Genomic DNA, 21,969 nt, shown 5'->3' with positions numbered 1-21,969 from the left:
CCGCGACATAACGACCGTTGAAATCGGCTTGGTAACCTCGTCATGTTGGCAAACCAAGACTCGCGGGGGTACTAGACCGCAATTTGTCAAATTTGTCAAACGTAAGATCAACGGCGAAAGCTCCGTAGAAACTGAGGAGATCTTTTTTGAAGTGGAAGTCATGGTAAGTTTTCACGTTTACGTACCTTTGAGTTACTTGGTCCTCGCCTCATCAATTTAACTTCATCTCCCCATAATTCGTTAAGAATTCTCCCGAGCAAAAGAGAGTTCAATTTGCTCACGGCAATTTCTTTCTCTTCGTATGCTCTAGACAAAATTTTGCTGGCTTCCATTACAGTTTCCTCACAATATTCGTAATTCCACAATACCCTAAGAGAAGCAAATTTAGTTTATCAGCTCGGGAATATTTTATACAAACAAATCAAAGGTACATAAACGAGAAAACTTACCACGACTTTCACTTCAAAAATGATTGTATCTCCTCAGTTTCTACGGAGCTTTCGCCGTTGATCTTAAGTTTCTTTGGTTTTGAAGCCATTTTGCAAAAGCGTTCTGTACGATTTTTATTTTGCATTGTAAATTCGACCTGAGGGGATTACAAGAAATTTAGTTGACAAATTGCGGTCTAGTACCCCCGCGAGTGTTGGTTTGCCAACATGACGAGGTTACCAAGCCGATTTCAACGGTCGTTGGGTCGCGGATCAAACGACACGGAGCTCTTCCATAGTTCTAGCGTTTCACTGGAGACACGAAGAGCCGCCTGACGTCGCTCGCAGGGCTGCAATTGTGTGGCTAGAGGATTGAAATGAAAGATCAACCTTTGCCCTTGAATTCTGCGGTAGATTTATGGCCGTGGGTACATTTTAGTCTGGGATTTTTGACTTCGTTCGGCAGGCTGTTCCGACTGAGGTGTTTCGCCTTGTCCTCTCTTTATAGAGGGAAAATCGGAATTCAAAAAAGTCGCTTAAATCAAGTTCAATCGGTAAAATAACCGCACCAGGAGCAAACAACACACGTCTGAAATAAGGTAAGCCATTTTTATTGAGAATTTTCACTTTTAACTACCTCCATGGATATCTTGTAGAAAATCCCATGTAAACCCTTATAATTCGATGCCGTGTTGTGTTGCTTGTGTGGTTCATAGAGAGAGCTTGGGCTGCCTGTGATTAAACTTGTGACTTAAGTACCGAAACTGGAGCCATCACGCAACATGTTAACAATAAAGTAAGGAAATCAAAATACAGCCGAACCTCTATTAGGTGCCCCCCCCCCCCCCCCTATTAAACGGCCAACTTTTAATTGGCTGCCAGCAGCCAAAATCCCGGAAGAAATTGTCAGCTATACACTGTAATAAAAACCTCTATTCAACGGCCACCTCTATTAAGCAGCCGCGGTCAGCTTCTTGCCGTCCCAAGGTTGATTTTGTTTTGTTTTATACCTCTAAGAAGCGGCCAGTTGTCTGGTCCCCCAGAGTGGCTGCTTTTTAGAGGTTTGACTGTAATCTGCAGAAAAATAGCGGACTTTGTCATTATGTTACATCTGTCTACAAAACTTTCGCTGTTCACAAAGATAATGATTTCAGCAACAGACAGCTATTTAAGTTAATAACAGGCGTAGAAAACGAACGCACTCATAATCTTTGATTACTACTAGTTTCTAAGAAGCTAAATCCATGGTAGACCTACACTTAAATATGAGGTTGAGATCTTCGCTGTGTCACCACTGCTCAATATGCCAACAAATTTCAAATTCTGACATTATCACCGGGTCCCAGTTCCCGCTGGCAGCGTCGCGCGTGTACATACGCAAGTACAATATTCTATCGGCGAATTTTACTGGTCAACAACAAAACAAAAGTTTTGACCTCACTGAAATCAATCTCTTGCTTGGCTTTGCGTGAAACGAGAGCCGAAAAAACGGATGCTCTCTGTCCATGCAATACCCAGTTTACTATGAAATTTTTGCAGGAAAACATCTGTTTTTCACTGCAGTGATCCAATCTTCTCATTTCATTGGGATGATTTCTGGTCTGTATCCAGTGTTGAATACCTGGTGCATATTTTGAGATGAGATTTTGATGATGCCGTTATGCTGCTTGTGCAATAGTACATGTGCATTTAATATATCGGTTTTGACATTTTACTAGGTCATACATATGACAAATGCTTGAATGTGGTTTTCTTTACCTGCTTTTTTCAGGTTTGAAGGAGGAGGGTATCTTGAGAGTTCCTGGAAATGCTGGAAGGGTTAAGGTAGAAAATCCATTATTGCTGTTTTTGGTTATAGAGAAGGTCCAAATTAACTGAATTGTTCTTACAGTGAAACCTCTATTAATCCGACACCCTCGGGACCCAAGTGTTAAAATTTTATAACAATTGCGTAATGTTTGTTAACAATTTGTTTGTCATAATGCCCTTTCAATACTGCAACGATAATGTGGCTAATCGACTATTTCAAGGATGTAATCCAATGCCACGTTGTCAAGTCAGTCCGGTGTCCGCTTAATAGAGGTTATTAACAATAGAAATTAGCTAAATACAATTTATTTTAGTGTCCGCGTAGAGGTGTCCGCTGAATAGGGGTTCGTTATAAAGGAAAATGTAAGACGTTGATTTTGGGACCAGGTTAAGTGTCCGCTTAATGGAGGGTGTCCGCTTAATTGGGGGTCTGCGTAATAGAGGTTTCACGGTAATTACCCTTCCAGAGTTTTTTCCTTGTTACCTTGTCAGTCGTACCAAGAAATGGTCTATTGTACAAGATATCTTTCTGTGATTTAACATCAAGCACGTCTTGCTTTGAAAGCTCCTTGTAAAAAAATTATTTCTAACTACATTTTGAGCTTAAAAGATATACTGACAAAATTGTTTCTCCCTTCCTTTGCAGAGCATGAGCCTTTAGGTTTCCTGTTTCTTTTCATTTGAACATGTTTTTTGATTAGTTATTCCATTCTCCCAGGCTATAAGAGAAGAAGTAGAAGAGAAATTTAATGACGGATGTTTTGTGTGGGATGTCAGAAGAGCGCATGACTGTGCAACCCTGCTTAAACAATTTTTACGGTAAACAAAAATACGTTCATTTTATCCATTTCCACTTGCATAGTTAGAATTAGGTAGTTAAAGCAAAATAGTCATTATTATGGCAGGCTTCACCACTGCCGCTGGAGGTCAATGAATTTTTCAGTTATTACACGTCAGTCAGTTATGTCCAGCTTTAGCATGAAATCTCACTGCATACGGGGGGGAGTTTTGCTGTATTAGCCTGGTGAAGTGAAATAGGCTATTTCTAAGTTGTCCCTTCCCTCTGTGTGAAAACTGGCCTTCGTGCAAAACCGTTCAAATGAAATGCACTTCATTTGCATGCAAACAAAACTCGTTTTCATAAGAAAAGTTTCGAGGCAGAGAGAAGTTTTGAGGTGAAAGGGAACGTGGAAATTTCCCAGTCATGTTAGGCACAAAAGTGGTCTTCAGTCAAAGGTTTTCAGTAAAAGTTTCCTGTGAGAGTTCAGTGAAGGTGCTTTATACTTGTATGTGAGATGCGACTATGATGACGCATTCTGTTTATTTTGTTCATTGCCTAAAACTGGTACTAAGGGAGCATGCTCTTTTACCACTAGTAACGTCTACACCTTTCATGTCAGAAGTTGTTTTTGATATCTGCTGACAGAGTGATAAAAAGTCTTACAAAGCATGCCTTTTAAAGTCTTAAAAAGCAACGTGGAGTGAATTGGGCCTCTTCAAATTGAAGAGAAACTTGACTCCTCTGCTGTGGACAAATTTAGTTATAAATGTCTACTTCCTTTGACATTTAAACGGGCACAAGGGCGACAGCCAGGCCAAGAAACAAAATGGAGGTAGAAAAAGAAAACGAGAAAAAGGCAAAAAGAAAGTGTGACAAACAGATGGGAGTAACACAATTCAGTTCTGTTACAAGTGACAAACTAAGTAAAAGAGGCTTTAGATCTATCATCCGAGCATGCTCTCTTGTTAGGCTAATTATGTTCTTTTGTTTTGAAATTCATTGACAGAGAACTTCCTTTTCCTCTTTTAACACAAGAATATCAACCAACATTTGCATCTGTAGAAAGTGAGTGGTTAAGTAATCTTTGTCTAGTTGCCATGCTGCCACAATGGGGACCTTAAACAATGATAAGAGCAATGCCAAGGAGGATACCTTGTAATATATGTATTCATATAATTTAACCTTCAAATTTTGCAGTTACTATCTAGATCTACTACGGCAGTACGCCTATCAGTTTTAAATCGTACTGAAACTAAATAGGTAATGCTAGCTATCAATTCCAAAAGGAAAATAAGACAAATCTTATCAGCTGTCATAGCTCACATTCCCCAATAAAGCAGAACTTAGTCATCTGACAGCAACAACAATCCTTCTGTGTACTTCCTCTTGCCCTTACAATAATATTAGATTATTAGTTAAATATGAATAAGATTAGAGTACTGGCTTCTTGGAATAACCATAGTGGCTAGCAGAGCTGGGCATTCAGTTGATGCTAGCATTAAATTACAATTAACGTTGTTTTTAGGAAACGGCTACAAAATGTACAAAGATTTACAGTACAGCTGCATAGCCATTTTGCTCATAAAACCTTTGTTTGGTGACGTTCTCAGGTGCCGTTGCCAGTTGCCATCGTGGTTTGCTTACACTATCAAACAGGGAACTTAAGCAAACAACAATGTCGCAATATCAAGAATGTCACTAAAGGATACTAGGCACGTGCGCTCTAAATCTTTGTATATATGGAGCAAAAATTATAAATTTTGATTGTAGTTTTGATATACAGTTGCCCTCTGGTAACTCGAACCAAAACTGACTTCTCCAGGATTGTTGCTCCTTAACTCGAACCCCTGATAACATGAATCTCTCTCATGTTTGTTGTAAATTTATAAGATGATTCAAACCCCATTTGTATAAGTCTAATGAGTGGAAGGTCTCTAGAATCATTGGAAGGAGATTAAGATTGGTTTCAAGGCATGAGGACTTTTGGCAGACTGTGAAGTCAACTACAGTGGACTCTCCACAACGGCTACCTCGGGGACAGAGGAAAGTGGCCATTGTAGAGACGTGGCCATTGCGGGGGAGATATGGGTGTAATATATATATGTTATTTGCCGGCTTAGGGTCGGTCCGTATAGTGAAAAACTGTGACCGAGGTCCCGCAGGCCTCGGGCAGCATTTTCAAGCCCGAGGTTAATTTTTTTTTTTCCTGCGGTAAAATTGGTTTTACAGATTACAAATGGGTTTGTTTTCGCAACTTTGTCATTGAATCGGCTTCCGCGCCGTCTACTAACGATTTGTATAAAAGTCTCAGTTTGCAATGAGCGAGCATCTCAGATAGTAGACAAAGACAGATGTATTAAAGAACAGATTTTTTTATATAGTTAAATGGAATTTAACATAGTTAACGACTAGGAGCTAGTCTGGTCAGTAGCGTTTTTATAGGCGGTTGTCAGTGTCTTGGCCGTCTGTGAGCGTTTGGTTAGCGTTTGGTGCGTTTTGTAGCGTTTGATATAGTTCAATGAAATTTTACATAGTTTATGACCAGGAGCCAGTCTGGTCAGTAGCGTTTTTGTAGGCGTTTGTTAGTGCCTTGGCCATCTGTTAGCGTTTGTTTAGCGTTTGGTGCGTTTCTGTAGCGTTTGCAACAGTCATATGGTCGTGAGAGCCCTGGGGCTGACATTGTCCAGCGGTATATTTGGTTAGTACATGTGTTGTCGTCCCACGTGCTCGCAGTGTGTTCATCGCTCTGCTAGTGTGGCGTTGTGGATTGAATTATAGTTTAGCGGTTCTCGGCGTTCCCTCCCTATCCCCCCCCCCCCTTTCTTTTCAGCATTTTATTTTATTTATTTATTTATTTATTTATTTATTTATTTATTTATTTATTTATTTATTTATTTACTTATTTATTTATTCATTGATTTTCCACCAATGCCGTCTGGCTTGAGTGTGACGGGTGCCTGTAGGGGGCTTGGCACGGGGGGCTCGTGGCTTGGTTGCGGGTTGGGCAGGCCAGTCGGGTGTTCTAGCGCCCTGGGGATGTGACTGCGGTTGCAGCCCCCGCGCTTCGTAGGCACCTTCCCTCTACTAGCGACTTGGGCGTTAACTAACTATGTTATGTTAGTTGCATTTGTTTCACCAGTTAAGTTCTCCAAGATTGTTTTTGCGTGTGAAATTTCGTGCGAAGTTTGAAGTTTTACTACAACAACAATTTCTGTCAGTCGTTGCTTTTAAAATCACTTGAAATCAGACTTTTCTATAGTAAATTGAATAGCAGAAAGCGAGGAAATTCGTCAAGTGTATTCCACAGAAATTCTCCTAAATACATCAACGATCAGAGAGGTAAACTCGACTGAAATTGACTCAAATTTTACGGCGAGAGAAACACAGGATTACGCGCCATTACAGCGCCAAGCTACACTGAAACAACTAAGCAAACTCTCACAACTTCAAAACACTCAATTGAATTTACTTGCAGTGACTTTCCTTGCCATTTTAAAGTGAACAGAGATAAACTTGCGTTGACTAATCGTCGATGGATGCGTAAAAAAGGCAGAAGATTAACCATTACCGCTAACTTTTAGGAGCGAAATTAAGGCAGCGGGGAAAAAAATCCGGCCCGTGGGCCGTATCGGAAAAAGCTGGACCAGTCACGTGCGTATGATTAGCCAATCAAATTCGGGGATTTAGGATTTCGGCCCGCTCAGATGCTCGAGAAAAAAATAAGAGATTTTTTTTTCTTAAAAGAAGTGCTTATTTTAACAAATTATACCAAACGTAATAAAAAAAATATCAACAGGACAGACACAAAACAGAAACTGAAACCAACGATGCACTGTAGGGATGCTGTTTTGCTTTGTTTTATCCCGTCAGATCTGTTATGATTTGCTATGCTGGCAGAGCATCATGGGCTGTCTCACTCCTCTGTAATAAACCTGATTGAAACGCACTTCATTTTATTTCCTAGCTTCTGGTCATTTGTTTCCATCTCATGATAATTCAAACTTCAGATACCTCGTACGTCGCTTGATTTTCCTCAAAGGTTCGGGTCATCAGGAACTGCACATGTATACAGTAACCTTAATAGCTGTTATTGCAGTTGAGTCTGCGGTCAGATATTCTTTTGTTTTAAAAGGCATGCAAACGAGGCGAAAGGGTCAATACAATGTAGAATTGACCCTTTCGCCTCGTTTGTGTGTCAAGCCGCTGATAACTGCGAGAACAGCCATTAGCATGGAGTTCAATGCCTTTTTCCTAGTTCTTTATCTTTTGAAAGACACAAATAATATTCATCTTTTTAATGTGTATTGTTATTTGTTATGTCACATGTATTTTATGTTACTTCTTCCATCTAGGTATACCTGATAGAAAACAGCAGCTTCAAGCATTGAATCTTTTAATTCTACTGTTGCCGGCAGTTCATAGAGATTGTTTGAAGGTAGAATAAAGTGTACACGTACTGCTGCTTGTGCTGCAGATGGATGTATTCCTAATTAGATAATGTTTTAACATCATCGACAGATAATATGATTGAGCCTGAAAATATAAGTTTTTGAACATAAAGAATTTGTTATGATGACATTGTATTTACATATGCATTTTTTAGAATTACATGTACTAGGTTTATGGTCAACAAAGGGAGATGGTTTAGGCATAGTAAGCTGATACACCCTGTAACCTTTTTTCAGATTCTTGTTCAATTTTTGAGCCAAGTGGTAGCCCATGAAAAACAAAACAAGATGGGCTTGAACAGTGTGGCTATGATTATGGCTCCAAATCTTTTCCTTTGCACATCCAAGTCACAGCCATCGTTACAAGAAATCAAGCAAGCTCAAGGCACAGTGAACATTGTAAGAATGTTAATCAAGTATCAAGCTATTCTGTGGACGGTAAGTTACACTTTTTAGATGTCCTTGGTGTGGAAAAGACATGGTTTTGATAATTTGATTTGCTGTTAACTACTGTTACGTCACAGCCTGCAGAGTAAAACCTCTTGCCAGTATCAGAATGAACTGGCTGTGATATTAAGATACTACAGTTTACAACAACTGACAGTTATCCACAGCCAGTAAGAACAAATTTTAAATTGAGGACGCTTTAAGAAGCGGTGTACAGTTATGGTCGATTGACCATATGAAATGTTATATTCGGATTTTGGTTCAAACTTCTGCTTGTGCCTGTTTGTATAGATCCCTGGGTTCATGGTTATGCAGGTTCGGTATCTGTATGAAGCAGAAGGAAACAAGAAAGCTAAAGACGCTAAAGCGGTGAGTTTCTTTACAGTTTTGATAATATCCCCTTCCCTTCCCTTCAACAACCATACTCGAAAATAAACCTCCTAAAGTGTCCCTCCTTCATAAAATCCTTCTGCCAATAAGCCACCACCTTAGCTTTGGTCTTAAAAACAGATATAACTTCTATTGGAGATTCAATTGTTTTGAATTTTATGTTGTAACAATAAATTATACCCACAGACCTGCGATGAGTTATTTTGGAATTCATATTGTTTTATTTAAACAGATTTACCAGGTGGTGATCTTGTTTGCACCCTAACTTTTGAACGGTTATATTGGAATCTACAGTATTTTAAGATAAGTAAAGCAATATTGATTATTTATGATCCTTGGTAATTAGGTTTTTATTTTACGTGTATCCCTGTAGGTCAGGAAGTTACTTGCGAAACGTGCTCGAGGTGATGGAGTGGGTGGTTCTCCACAGAAGAAGCATTCTCTAGGAGAAGCTCCTTTAGTGTCCATGGATGTATGTCAGATTTGCTGCTTGTTGAATATCAGATAGAGCTTCCTCTAATATTAAGATGGTCAGGTACACCATATGGTTGTACAACCATGCTACATCTAAGAACAATGAAATTCTCTATTAAATCCATTTTGAAATCACTGGTTATCCTTGCAATCTGATTGGCTCCCAGTGGTGCGATTTATTCACTAATCGCACTGTTTTTTGCTCTAAATCGCATCTTTTTCTCAGCCAATGAGAATGGGACAGTAAAACAAAACAACCAATCAGATTTCAAGATTAGTTTAAAGTAGTCAATAAAATTTCAGGAAAATAAAAGGCAAAAAGCCATTGTATGGAGAATTTTGCAACTACTACTGCCAAAACTTTGTTATTGTAGTTTTTTTCTTTTTCTAAAAAAATTGACGAATTTAATTAATTACAGTTTCTGAATGACGATTATGAGCTCCTTCAGGCTGAAGACCTACTTTAATGGGAGTTTCCAACTTTCAGTGTCCATTTTGATGAATATTTTGGCGATTTTTCTTCAACATCTGCTCAAGATCCATATGATACCGAATCCAGTAAAACATATACAAACGAAAACCACGCAACAACAAATTCAGGGCCATCTCAAGAAAGTAGATGTTTCCAGGTTTCCGGTAGTTTCAAACGAAGCAACAAAAGAGCTCAACTCTGTCGTAAATAAACATAGTCAAAATACGCCACACTGCACAAAATAGTGAATGAACGGACGTCTTACCAAGCCGGTGTCCCGCCATTTTGGAAATATCTTAAAACAAATGGCGCCGCAAGAACTTGACAAGGTCCTGACTATTGAGTCCTACGCCGAGGTCATAAAAAGAAACGGAGATGACAACGAGCTGGATTCCCTTAAAATCATGTCATTGAACGGTATTTAAGAGGAAAAAAACGTACTATCCACTGCGCATCGTGCACTCGAGGGAGTTTCACAAGTCAAAAGAAATCGATCGCAGAATTACACAGGATGCGCCTTCAAATTCCTTCTCCAAAGACAATGAAAAGTCTCAGCCTCAACCACAGAAGAAAGGAAGGCCTTCCATAATTGATTCAGGCGACGAGAATTGAACTTTTATCCCTGAAGTAGGCTATTTTCATTCTGACTTCAGAACTCCCTGTTTCTTTGTCATGCTCGAATGAGTTTTCGTCACATGACATCGTTTTGCATACTAAATGAGACGTAAAGGCGTTTCCGGTTCCGCTTGTTTTTAACAAACTGGCTACTGGAACAATACATCAAAAATCTAAAATTTAAGGCGATAAAATTGTGCGATTTCAAAATGGATCTAATAAAGTGGCAGTTGAACTTCGGGTCGTGCAATTTTGGTCTGAAATCATACTTGTGATTTCAGACCAAATTGCACTCCACTCAGTTCAATTACCATTATAAACCAGATGTGAAATGAGGAAATTGAAAGTTTTGTGCAAACTCAAGCTACACAATTTTTGGTACTCCAGATATTTCAACAACGTTTGCCCTGCTTACAGCATTTATTTTTTTTGTAACCCCAATGCTGTGTCTGACTGAAATCAAAATGTTATGCTACGGTGTAGTGATTTCTAGTGAGGTGCCGCCATTACAATAACAACTAGATATAAGTGAGAGGGGTGCATAAGATTGCCTTGCATGTCTTTACTGCGTAACGGTAAGGGTGCGTTTGTGATGCCGAAAAGTAAGGCCAAAAACCGTTTAGAAAGGACGTTTTGGTTCCGTAACTAAGGTGAAGCTGTGTTTTTTTTCGACTAGCTTCTCTTGGGTGATTTGAGATAGTTTTCGTTTGCGAAGAACTGGCTTGCCTTTTCATTGTCTATGTAACACTGATTAAAAAAATATCAGGAAGGTTTGGGTACCATTTGTTGGTGCAACGAACTTCTTTAGATGATGGAAGGATACTAAAAAAAGCTAGACAAAACAGCTTGAAAGAAATATCAAAAACTAAAAGTGCTCTAGGGCCTTGGGTATCAAAGAAATGTTGAGTTACATATGCATAAGGTTGTAAATATTGATGTCGGGCTCTGCCAGCTGAGCTGCCATAAAATCTTTCCTTTGGTTTAAGAGCCTAGTGTTCTGTTCGAAACTTTTCGAACGGCCGTTCGAACCGCTGGCGTCATCCATTTGAAATTTTCCGTTACCGTTCGAACGACTGGCATCATCCGTTCGAAATTTTTTTTTCCCGTTCGAACGGCTAGCATCATCCGTTCAAAATTTTTCGTTAGGCGATCGAACGGGTGGCGTCATCCGTTCGAAATTTTTCCTTTGCCGTTCGAACGTTTACAGCATCTGTTCGAAATTTTTCCATGGCTGTTCTAACGGTATTTGAAACCGTTTTAAACGGCTGGAACATTCGTTCCTCATCAATTCGTTACCCGTTCATTATCCGTTCGTTTTGTCCATTAAATGGATATCCGTTAGTGTACGATTTCACGTGAGAGGTCACATTTTTCCAACCGTCCTAATATATTACCTCTCTTTTTATCATCTCCAAAAGTTATATGCCAGTAGCTTCCTTTGGTAGGGATTAATAACAGAAAACGTTTCTGGAGGGCAAATCTTCCTCACTTCTAATTTTTGCAATATTCAAATCGTCATTAAATATAAACCTTACATGGCCTTGGTCAGAAAATGGTGTTGTGGCTAATTAACACATCTACAGACATGTTCTGAAAAATGGCTGAACGCTAATTACAATTTGTCCCCCGTTGAACTGTTCACTTTAGAGTAAACGTCAGCAAAAATCAAATGTAGGGCGGTAAGACTTGAAAAATAGAATTTGCCGTACTGTTGTATACGTTAAAGTAAAGGCACAATGTATTTTTTCCGTCAAATATTTTGGTATTTCCAAGAAAAAAGGGGATTTTCGATTTAACATTGAGTGGGCTAAAATTGACCGTTTTGTTTGGATTCGTATGGCTCAACTATTGCGCTCAGAAAAGTTGTAATACAACAAACTTTATATCGCACAATTATGGCACATAGTAAATGGTTTGAACCCAGGTGTATCCGTAGTTCGTATAGTGTGATCGTCCGGGTGAGGGTAGTTCTGAAAAGAACTGTTGTTAGTGACTGACGTTTCGACAACCTGAGCAGAAGTCATCTTCAGGCTGATCCGTTGAAAGTGTTTTGTTAGGTTAGCCGCGATGGTATTTGCTGAAAGACTCGTGTAAAGTTACCAGAAACCGACCATTAACTGCTAACAAACTTTAAATTTTAAACTGTACAATAACAAAATCATGATTTCTGATGTAAATCAAGCCAGATTTTCAGTTCTTTGGATCAAAGTATTACAATAAAACGAGAAAAGTCATTAAAGTTATTTTAGATTTTATTAAATTACAATTATTATTTTTGATTCATTCTTTCACTGAACCTTCATAATGGTTCCCATGATTCCTAAACACACGTATAACCCTCCTGCCATTGTATATTCGTATGTAATCTGTATTTTACCCGTATGTATCTCATGTATTCGTATGTTATCCGTATGTATTCGTATGTTACTCGTATTTATTCGTATGTATTCATGTGTTATCCGTATGTATTCGTATGTTACTCGTGGGTATTCGTATGTTACTCGTATGTATTCGTATGTTACTCGTATTTATTCGTATGTATTCGTGTTACTCGTGTGTATTCGTATATTACTCGCATATTTTCGTATGTTATCCGTATGTATTCGCATATTACTCGTGTGTATTCTTATGGTTGTTCGTATCTATTCGTATGTTACTCGTATGTGTTCGTTTGTTTACTCGTGTGTATTTGTATGTTACTCGTAGTACTCGTGTGGTGTTTTAATCATGATCGTTCTACGAGCATATTGTTTATCGCTGAAGGTACTCAGTCATTCTTTCACGCTGTTTTGCTCTAAAATCGCTGCAATAGTGTCCTGTTTAATAAGGTGTTCAGTTGTTCTTCCAGCATTGGTGTGTTTGTTAAATAAATGTATGTAAGGTAAATTTTAAATTATCTTCTTTCTTGCTATCGTAGTCTGATTATGAAAACAACATCATACGAGTGAAAGCCCCGATGCTGAACAAGGTTCTTATGGCAATTCAGCTCACTGAGTTCATGTGCGCTGGCGACATTGTTTCGAAGTTCAGACGCCGATCATCTCCGTCTGAAAGCCCCTGCAGTGAAAGTTCTAAACTGCCTGAATCTTCATCAAGTGGTTCTTATCGCAACTGTCTCAACCCTCACAACAACAACAAGTTTGCCTCAGATAATTTCTTTCTCTACGAGGCAGGCGGCAACATAGGTGAGTAGAGAAACTTTCCATGCCGACCCATTCCTGAACCAACATTGCATTGCCTCCCTCCCTCCCTCCCCCCCCCCCCCCCCCCCATTTTACATCTCAAAAAGGGTGGGTGTCTTTTCAACATTTTCGAGAGACAGTTCCGTGGTTTAATATTCGGTGTAGATTAGTAGATAAAGTTCACGATGTTTTGTTCCATATGAAATATTGGGCGATATTGTTTCAGTTTCTGCGATATTCCGCTCCAAAGCGAGTGAAATATTCCTCTCGCTCGGCGAAGTATCGTTCATCGTGGCGAAATATTGCCAGTAAACGATGGTGACCCTTTTTTTAGTGCAAAATGCACTATTGTGTGGTTTAACGTGATGCCGTCCGCTAACTTACTAAGTCACTAACGTGTAAACCCCAGTTTAAATTTTTTTAGTCAGAACATATCTCAGTTCTTATATTATTTGGTTTTTGTTAATTAGTACATTTCAAATAGTAGTTATGAGGGCCCCGTTAGCTTTTTTGGTGTTTACCCTCTCCAAATAATTATTACCACCAGAAAAGCTAACGCTAAGTTAATTAGAGTGGCCCTCATTAACTACTATTTGACATATACTAATTAACAAAAACAACCAAATAACATAAGAACTAAGAAATGTTCTGACTAAAAAAAATGAAACTCGTCTAGGCTATAGCTCCTGGCGTCTCCAGGCAATGAGTTCCAGTGATGTACTCCTTTGTACCGAAACAATGTTTGTCCTGTCTTGGAGCATAGCTTGGGAAAGTATGACAAAAGTATTAAGGAATTTAACCAAAACAAGAAATAAAACTTGTGGTTGCAGAAAGTTTCGCAGATGCAACAAGTGTTTGTTCATCCATTTTTTAAAATCCTTTTGTTTTTATTTCACATTACTGACGAAGCGATTGTGTCCTTATAACACTTGCGACTTAACAACATAACCATAACTTCACGAGAAGGTCATTTTGTCGTGATGTTTGCAGTGTGAACATGCTGACATAACGACATAAGAGTAACATAACACTACAGCCTGAACATAAAGAAAAAACTGATCTGTTCATTACGTTGTTATGTCTATGTCGTTATGATGTTATGTCTGAACAACATCGATATAACATGACAAAAAAAAAAAGCAAACAATTAGAGTGGCCTAACATTTGAACCGTCTACCACCAGCACTATTTTCTAAATGGCGACCACTATCAAATGACATCAGGAGGGTTAATCCTGTTTACCTGAAATAGCATTCACAATCACCCAAACTAATAGCTCTGACGAGACTGTGACACTGGGCATGTGCTCTCCTAGCTTCTTATTGAAAGATCAGACGTACCCACTCTTTTCTTCCAGTATTTTTTCCCTTTCTTTTCTTCGCAAATGTAATCGATGCTTTTTCCACCACTTTTGAAGTCTTTGTCAGTTTTAAAGTCCTTGTGTCTTTATGTCGATGTTCACATCATTGACATATGTGATTATGTTGTTATGTCGCTAGTGTGAACAAGGCCTTACTTGGTGCGTATAAATAAGAGCTCTGCATGTCAATTCAGTCCAGTCCGCGTAAGAATCCTTCGCTTCGTAACCTCACGTGTTGTGCACAATGCCGGATGAACAGCTTCTCGTCCATGCTACTTAAACAGCTCCTGACTCCTTCAATTGAACCAAGCGTGTGCAGAAAGTCCAGTGACCCATATTCGGCGCCCTTTCTGATATGACTGAACTGTTTTTGTGGTTTGTTGCTTTAAGTCGTTTACGAGCTTATTTCTGCGCACGCCTCCTTTCTTTTTCCTTGTCTGGTTTTTATACATGGTTTTCTCTTTCCCCACTATCTTTTAGTATTTGACGTTTTTTGTGTGAAGTTGGAGAACTGTATCATATAATGCGTGTTCCGCTTCACAAAAGTTGGGATTGTGTAGTGCTCTCCCCCAGCTCTCTTCAAGTTTGCATGCTAGTGTTCTTTACTATTTACTATTTACTATTTTTACTATTCAGCGATGTTTATGACTGATATGCGTGCTTTGCCTCGCAAATGTTGGGTTTGTGCAGTGCTGATCCCTCGGCTCCCTTCAAGTTCTTGGTTTGTAATATTCGATGATATTTATGTTAAGTGTACGTTGCTTTGCAAACATCGTTATTGGCTCCCTTTAAGTTTCCACGCTTGTATTGTACTTTATACTATTCAGTTATGTTCTTGTTACATGCGTAACAATGCGTTGTTTCACAAACGTCGGGTTTGTGCAGTTCTATTCCCTCGGCTCATTTAGTTGCAGGCTCATTCTTGTTTTGTAATATTCAGCAACGTTTTTTGTTTTGCATGCTTTGCCTTACAAACATCGGGTTTGTCCAGTGCTATTCCTTTGGTTCCCTTTAGTTCTCACGCTTGCTCTTGGTTTTAATTTCAGCAACGTTTTTATTTTTTTGTGCGTGCTTTGCTTCAGAAACCTCGGGTTTGTGCAGCTGCTATTCACTTGCTCCCTTTAATTTGCATGCTTGTATCCTTCTTGTTTTCGTTGTGCGTGCTTTGCCTCGCTAATCGCGACAATCCCTTTCACACACGCTGAATAAGCATTCAGCGAGTGTGAAAGGGATTGAAACAGGATGGAGCAATGCTCCGCGTCCAGAAGTTGAACGTTTAGTATAGGCTTAAGACGAGAAACATTGCCAATACTCAAAAGCAAAGCCCCAAACTTAAAACTAAAAAATCCTAGCTACCGAAAACGTAAGATGGAGGGCTTAAGGAAACAGCGACTGTGAAATGGGTTAGGCTGTGAAAACAGAATATGACGCCATTGGGGTTTTGGCAAAAGTAGCATGCCTATCAGACAGGGCTAGAGTGAAGGTTACCTCGGCTCTAAAACTGTGCAAAGTTTTATCCTTCTTAAGTCTTTGCCGAGGTAATTGACAAAGGAGGGCGTGAATGAAATATCCAAAAGCTGCCAGCCCTTGAGTGTGAAAACAGGGTAAACTACCGGGGATAAAGGCATATGCTAAAGGAGAAAAAAAGGACGCGGAAGATACGCGAGGAAACCCACTCAAGGGATGGCAGCCTGAGCGTCAGTGATCTGGCTAGGGCTTTAGACAGGTTTTCAACCTACCATGGGAGGAGTGAAAACGATGCAACAGCACGTGCATATTAACATAATTCCAAGTTGATTGTACACGTTACAAGGACATAGGTGTGGGAACTAATAGCAAACCAAAGGGAATACATTGCTAAATAGTACAAACCAAGAAAACAAGCGGTCAAAAATACGGGAGCCACAGGTAAATACTGCACAAACCCGGCATAAGTATGGTATTCGCGACAGTTTCACGCTCGCGGAATAAGAGATCGAGAAATGCCACCGCGCTGGAGTGAGCTGGAAGTTTAGAAGGAAAGTAAAGGAAAGGAAAGGAAAAGAAGGGGGAAAGGGAAAATGGGAAGGCCGGCAGCTTTTGGAGGCAAGCTAGAAAGAGAGATATGTTGCGGCTGCCAACAGCCAAAGGATCCTTAGGCGAACTGAACTTGAATGAGATGCGGAGCTCTTATTTGTACTTGCTTAGTAAAGGACTGACGCGAATAGTACGCAATAGATTAGGAGCAAGATACAATTCACGAAGGTTGAGGCTTGTCCTTGCGGTAGAACTAAACGTCTAAAACGCATGCGTTTCAACATCTTTAGCGCCATACACTCCGTTCTCGTCCCCAGAGCCGTGCGGTTTTCTATGTTGTGAGATACCACTCTAATTCCGACCGAGGACAGCAGTTTTAATTCGGGTAGCATCTCTTCTTCCTTTTTAGAGCAAAGAACGCTATTGTTACTGTGTATTTTGGAATTACCCAAAGCTCGGCTCAAGAAATGTGGTCTGCTGTTTTCAAACTACACCAGTGTGTTTGCCAGGGTTCAAATTAAGAGTGGAAATGTATTCTTACCGGCTTCTTTATTTCTTCTTTTAATATGCATTTTTCAAAAAAAAAATTATTTTAAAATCTCGAAACACATGCGAGAATTAGTCGAATTCTATTGGAGCGATGATCGATTAAACTTGTTCAATAGTTCATATTTATTGCATAAAACGTACAACAGTTTTTAAAGACATGTTTCGGCATGCTTATGCCATCTTCAGTTTAATAGAGTGACTAATGATACGTGACACAAGTTATATACTACAAAATATGAATAAATTATTTACAATATGCATTACAAAACAGTGGAAACGGAAATTACAGAGTTAAAAAGGTGTTGAAGTGATGTAACTGTTTGTTAAGGTCAGGTTTGTTCTTACTAATATAAAAGGCTTCTTTAAGTTTAAGATCAATAGAGCTATTCGCTGAGTCTAAGATGCGAAAACAAGAAGGTGTGTACATGCCCCTGCATGAAGAAAATTGAGAAAGATGTTTAAAAATATGCGAGTTTTTATCGCTTACTGTATGTTCTTTAATCCTGGTAGAAAAATGGCGACTGGTTTCACCAATATAACAGGAATTACATCCCGCACAAGTAAATTGATAAACTACCATGGATTTTAGAGCATCAGGAGTACGATCTTTAAAACTGAACATATTCTTGATTTTGAAAGAAGTAAAAACTAATTTGATATTAAGATCCGTTTCACAAAAACGTTTAAGTAATTGCCGTAGTTTGAGTTCCGTTATTCTAGAGTACTGGCCGATAAAAGGAAGCTTAAAATAGCGTATATTGTTTTCATCATTAACGTTGCGGCTTTTTTGATCAGAAGGCTTGTTAAGATACCGCTTGAAGGTTTTTTCAATGATGTGTGAAGGAAACGAGTTACGTTTTAGAGTGTCCGAAAGCTTGATCAAATCGTTTTCAAAACCGGAAGAAGTGTTGTTGATTTTATAAGTTCGGTCAATGAGAGTACGGACAAGGCCAATTTTATAGCGAAATGGAGTGAAACTAAAAAAATTTGTTAAGAGACCAGTGTAGGTTTTTTTATGAAAAACTGAAAAAACGCAGTCATGCGAAGAGCTGTCAATCAGAACATCCAAAAAGGAAAGTTTACCGTCGTTCTGTTTCTCGAAAGTAAATTTGATGTCCGGTTTTGAAAACGATTTGATCAAGCTTTCGGACACTCTAAAACGTAACTCGTTTCCTTCACACATCATTGAAAAAACCTTCAAGCGGTATCTTAACAAGCCTTCTGATCAAAAAAGCCGCAACGTTAATGATGAAAACAATATACGCTATTTTAAGCTTCCTTTTATCGGCCAGTACTCTAGAATAACGGAACTCAAACTACGGCAATTACTTAAACGTTTTTGTGAAACGGATCTTAATATCAAATTAGTTTTTACTTCTTTCAAAATCAAGAATATGTTCAGTTTTAAAGATCGTACTCCTGATGCTCTAAAATCCATGGTAGTTTATCAATTAACTTGTGCGGGATGTAATTCCTGTTATATTGGTGAAACCAGTCGCCATTTTTCTACCAGGATTAAAGAACATACAGTAAGCGATAAAAACTCGCATATTTTTAAACATCTTTCTCAATTTTCTTCATGCAGGGGCATGTACACACCTTCTTGTTTTCGCATCTTAGACTCAGCGAATAGCTCTATTGATCTTAAACTTAAAGAAGCCTTTTATATTAGTAAGAACAAACCTGACCTTAACAAACAGTTACATCACTTCAACACCTTTTTAACTCTGTAATTTCCGTTTCCACTGTTTTGTAATGCATATTGTAAATAATTTATTCATATTTTGTAGTATATAACTTGTGTCACGTATCATTAGTCACTCTATTAAACTGAAGATGGCATAAGCATGCCGAAACATGTCTTTAAAAACTGTTGTACGTTTTATGCAATATTTATCATTATTGCTAGTATTACGACCTTATAGTTCATATTTAGTTACTATAAAGCCTTTTCGGTCGGCAAGCACACAAACGACACGACGTGTTTGGCAGGAAATATTACTTGATAACAAGCCGGTGGGCGAACAAGATAGGAACGTTTATTGAGCTAGGTCGTGTACACCTAACATCCTAGCAGTGGGATGTTTGAAATCGAACAAAATGCATTTTAGTGGGCCTCATTTGTGTGAATTCCACCTCTTGACACTATCACTGCTCTTGACATGTTAACACGCTCAGAATCAGTGGGGATATCTGGCAATGGATAAAGTATAACCTCGCAAATCGATCCTGGTTTTAGAGATCGATCACAAAATGAGTTAAGTCCAAGACTGAATTCTGCCGCAAAAATTTGCTAGCAAATTGCGATAGCTTAAGCTATATACCATATACTGTCGACTCCCGGTAACTCGAACCTTCAGGGGAAATAGAGAAAGGTTCGAGTTATCGGAAGTTCGAGTTATCGAGGGTAAAATTATATAGAAAATGGCCTGAACGGAAATGAAAATTACCTCAAGTTAGCGGGAGGTTCGAGTTAGCGAGGGTTCGAGTTATCGGGAGTCAACTGTACCACCGACGGTTCATCGACAAACTATCGACAGTCCACGGATATACCACCAACATAATGCCGACAGTTCACTGATATACCACCGACAAACAACCGACATACAACCGACAGTCCACCGATATACCACCGACAGTTCATCGACGTACAATCGACAGTCCACCGACAGTTCACCGACATACAACCGACAGTCCACCGATATACCACCGACAGTTCACCGACGTACAATCGACAGTCCGCCGACAGTTCACCGACATACAACCGACAGTCCACCGATATACCACCGACATTTTACCGATATACCACCGACAGTCCACCGATATACCACTGACAGTTCACCGACATGCCGCCGACAGTTTACCGATAAGTCGCCGATATGTTTTTGTGAAGAATTTTGTTCACATCTTTTTGAACATTTTGTCCCAATCGGAACGCCATAGCTTACAGCAACAAATATGTAATGACTGCTCGTGTTTTTCAGGTGAACGATGTCTTGATCATGACACCAATATGATGGCATTGCGTAAAGTTAATCCGCACGCGGACTGGATTGTCAAACCACAGACTCAATATCTACACTTCTAATAACTGGTCACAACAAACTCTGTGCCTGGACTATTGTATATTTTTCCCTTATGATTTGTGCAGAGAAATTACGATATAGTTGTTACGAAATGAAAACTATACTCATGTATATTTACGATGCAACAATTGCATTCTGAAATGTTGCTGGTTCAATATTGTGCTAGGAAATAGTGTTTTCATTGTTTGAAAATACTCTGGTCAGTAGAGTGTATAATAGGTTGCAAATGCACATTAGATGTTACATAATTTGACGTAACTGTACCCGTCAAATACAAGTTGACAATCTCGACTCAAACAGGCTCCCGCCTACCATGAAGAAAAGAATTTGGCGAGCAAAGCGAGCAGGGCAAGGTCCTGCTCCTTTTGCTTGCTGAATTCTTTTTTTTCGTGCTCGTCGGTTCCCTTCGCTAACCAGATTTTTTTTCCCACCCTCGTCGATCGCCCTTGCCGGGCGCCGCAGGCTAGTCCTCGATGCTTTCGAGAACTGAATTTACGATCTCAAGTGCCCACGGAAAAGAAAATAGTTGACATCTTTACAGAAGCTAGTTTGGAGACACTCCAAGAATTTTTCAAGGAAACGATTCCCTTGTAATTTCTCAGTTTACACACTCGCCTTAAGGCTCGTGTGTGCATTTGTGACATTCCACGTACGGTATACCACGAGGACGTGCTGCATTGTAATTTTATACCATGCTACGGAAAATATAGTGGCCAACACAATCAGTGGGACATACGCGCCTCAAACCCCGTTCAACTGAGTTTCTGAAATTTGTCAAGAAGTCGAGCTTATTCCCTCTCCGTCTGTTTTTTTATTCTCTCAGTTCTTTGTTTCTTTGTTTCCTTGAGTCGAAACACAAACAACTCGACTCGATACTCGAAGTTTTCTAGTTTCGAGGATCGATTTTAGTTGTGCGGCTTTCGAGTGACTGTCAACTGTTTACATTCGACCGGTACTGAAAGTAGTCTTTGTTTGATGGGCATGCTATTGCTACTAACTTATAATGACAAGTTGGAGTGGAGTTGAATAATTTCTAATTGAAAATGGTTATTGTTGCTAGTGTAAAATTTATGGTGTAATGGAAAGTTATTTAAAGAAATAAGATTAAAAATGAATGCAATAACAACATTGATTTAATATATAGGATTTCATGCAAATATTGCTCATGCACCATAGAAAGGTTTTTCAAGTCTTCAATAAATTATTTGTTATAAGAGCAAACATTAGTTCCGCTTCAGAGTTTCCATTCCTGTGTCATAATCAAGCTTCGAGAACCTCCAATAATCCTTCTGCACCTGGAAAGTGTTCTCGCGCCAAATAAGTTCGTCTTTTTTGAGGAACAAAGTTAGTTTGAACTGATTAGTAAATTAGTATATTTTAACACTTGGGCCTATAGAGTGATCTTTGGTAACGTCGTCGTTCGCATTTTGCCTCGTAAGTATACAACTTTGAGTGGAGTAAGGCATCATATTAGATAAGAATTGACTCCAGACTGTTAATGAGCTTGTAAAAATTACTGCATGACGAAAGTGTTAGCTCTTTGGGTGTAATATTGAAGGAGATACTGGCTTTCAAAAAGTGCAAAATGTCAGGTTGGCAAAAGCGCTAGTGAGGCCATATATTCTCTGTTAAATTTTGAGCTTTTAGACCGACGAGGCAGAAAAAGTATTTAACACATCGTTCTCAGATTCTTAGGGGCAGTTAATCGGGCTACGACCTCTAAATTTTGAGAACGAATATTTTTGTAGCTAAGATCAGAAACTGAATCGATTATGCTTATTAAGTAAATATTATAAACAAAGATTCCCTTACTTGGCAGAACAAAGGCGCGAGCGAATTGAGCCCCATGCCTTAGGAAATTTGTTAAGGTGGCCGAACTCAGTAACTGCACACGCTCAGTGCACGCAAAGGA

At 39.2% G+C, this 21,969-nt stretch overlaps 1 protein-coding gene across 1 annotated transcript in view; it reads left to right on the top strand.

The window, feature by feature from the left end:
* The window catches only part of LOC110064014 (rho GTPase-activating protein 18-like), a 48,903-nt gene extending 27,625 nt beyond the window's left edge, over window positions 1–21,278 (top strand). Inside the window, exons 10-18 of the mRNA XM_089271611.1 lie at window positions 2,200–2,252; window positions 2,956–3,056; window positions 4,025–4,083; window positions 7,371–7,453; window positions 7,704–7,904; window positions 8,205–8,282; window positions 8,677–8,775; window positions 12,782–13,049; window positions 19,956–21,278. Coding sequence (XP_089127737.1) covers window positions 2,200–2,252; window positions 2,956–3,056; window positions 4,025–4,083; window positions 7,371–7,453; window positions 7,704–7,904; window positions 8,205–8,282; window positions 8,677–8,775; window positions 12,782–13,049; window positions 19,956–20,059 — 1,046 coding nt within the window. The 3' untranslated portion in view covers window positions 20,060–21,278. The remainder of the gene's footprint in view (window positions 1–2,199; window positions 2,253–2,955; window positions 3,057–4,024; window positions 4,084–7,370; window positions 7,454–7,703; window positions 7,905–8,204; window positions 8,283–8,676; window positions 8,776–12,781; window positions 13,050–19,955) is intronic.
* The last annotated feature ends 691 nt before the right edge of the window (window positions 21,279–21,969 follow it).

Source organism: Orbicella faveolata, unplaced genomic scaffold (assembly GCF_042242905.1).
Source record: "Orbicella faveolata isolate gen_17 unplaced genomic scaffold, um_ofav_v1 contig_34, whole genome shotgun sequence".
In the NCBI taxonomy this organism is placed as follows: Eukaryota; Metazoa; Cnidaria; class Anthozoa; order Scleractinia; family Merulinidae; genus Orbicella; species Orbicella faveolata.
This window is presented reverse-complemented; position numbering and strand designations above follow the sequence as displayed.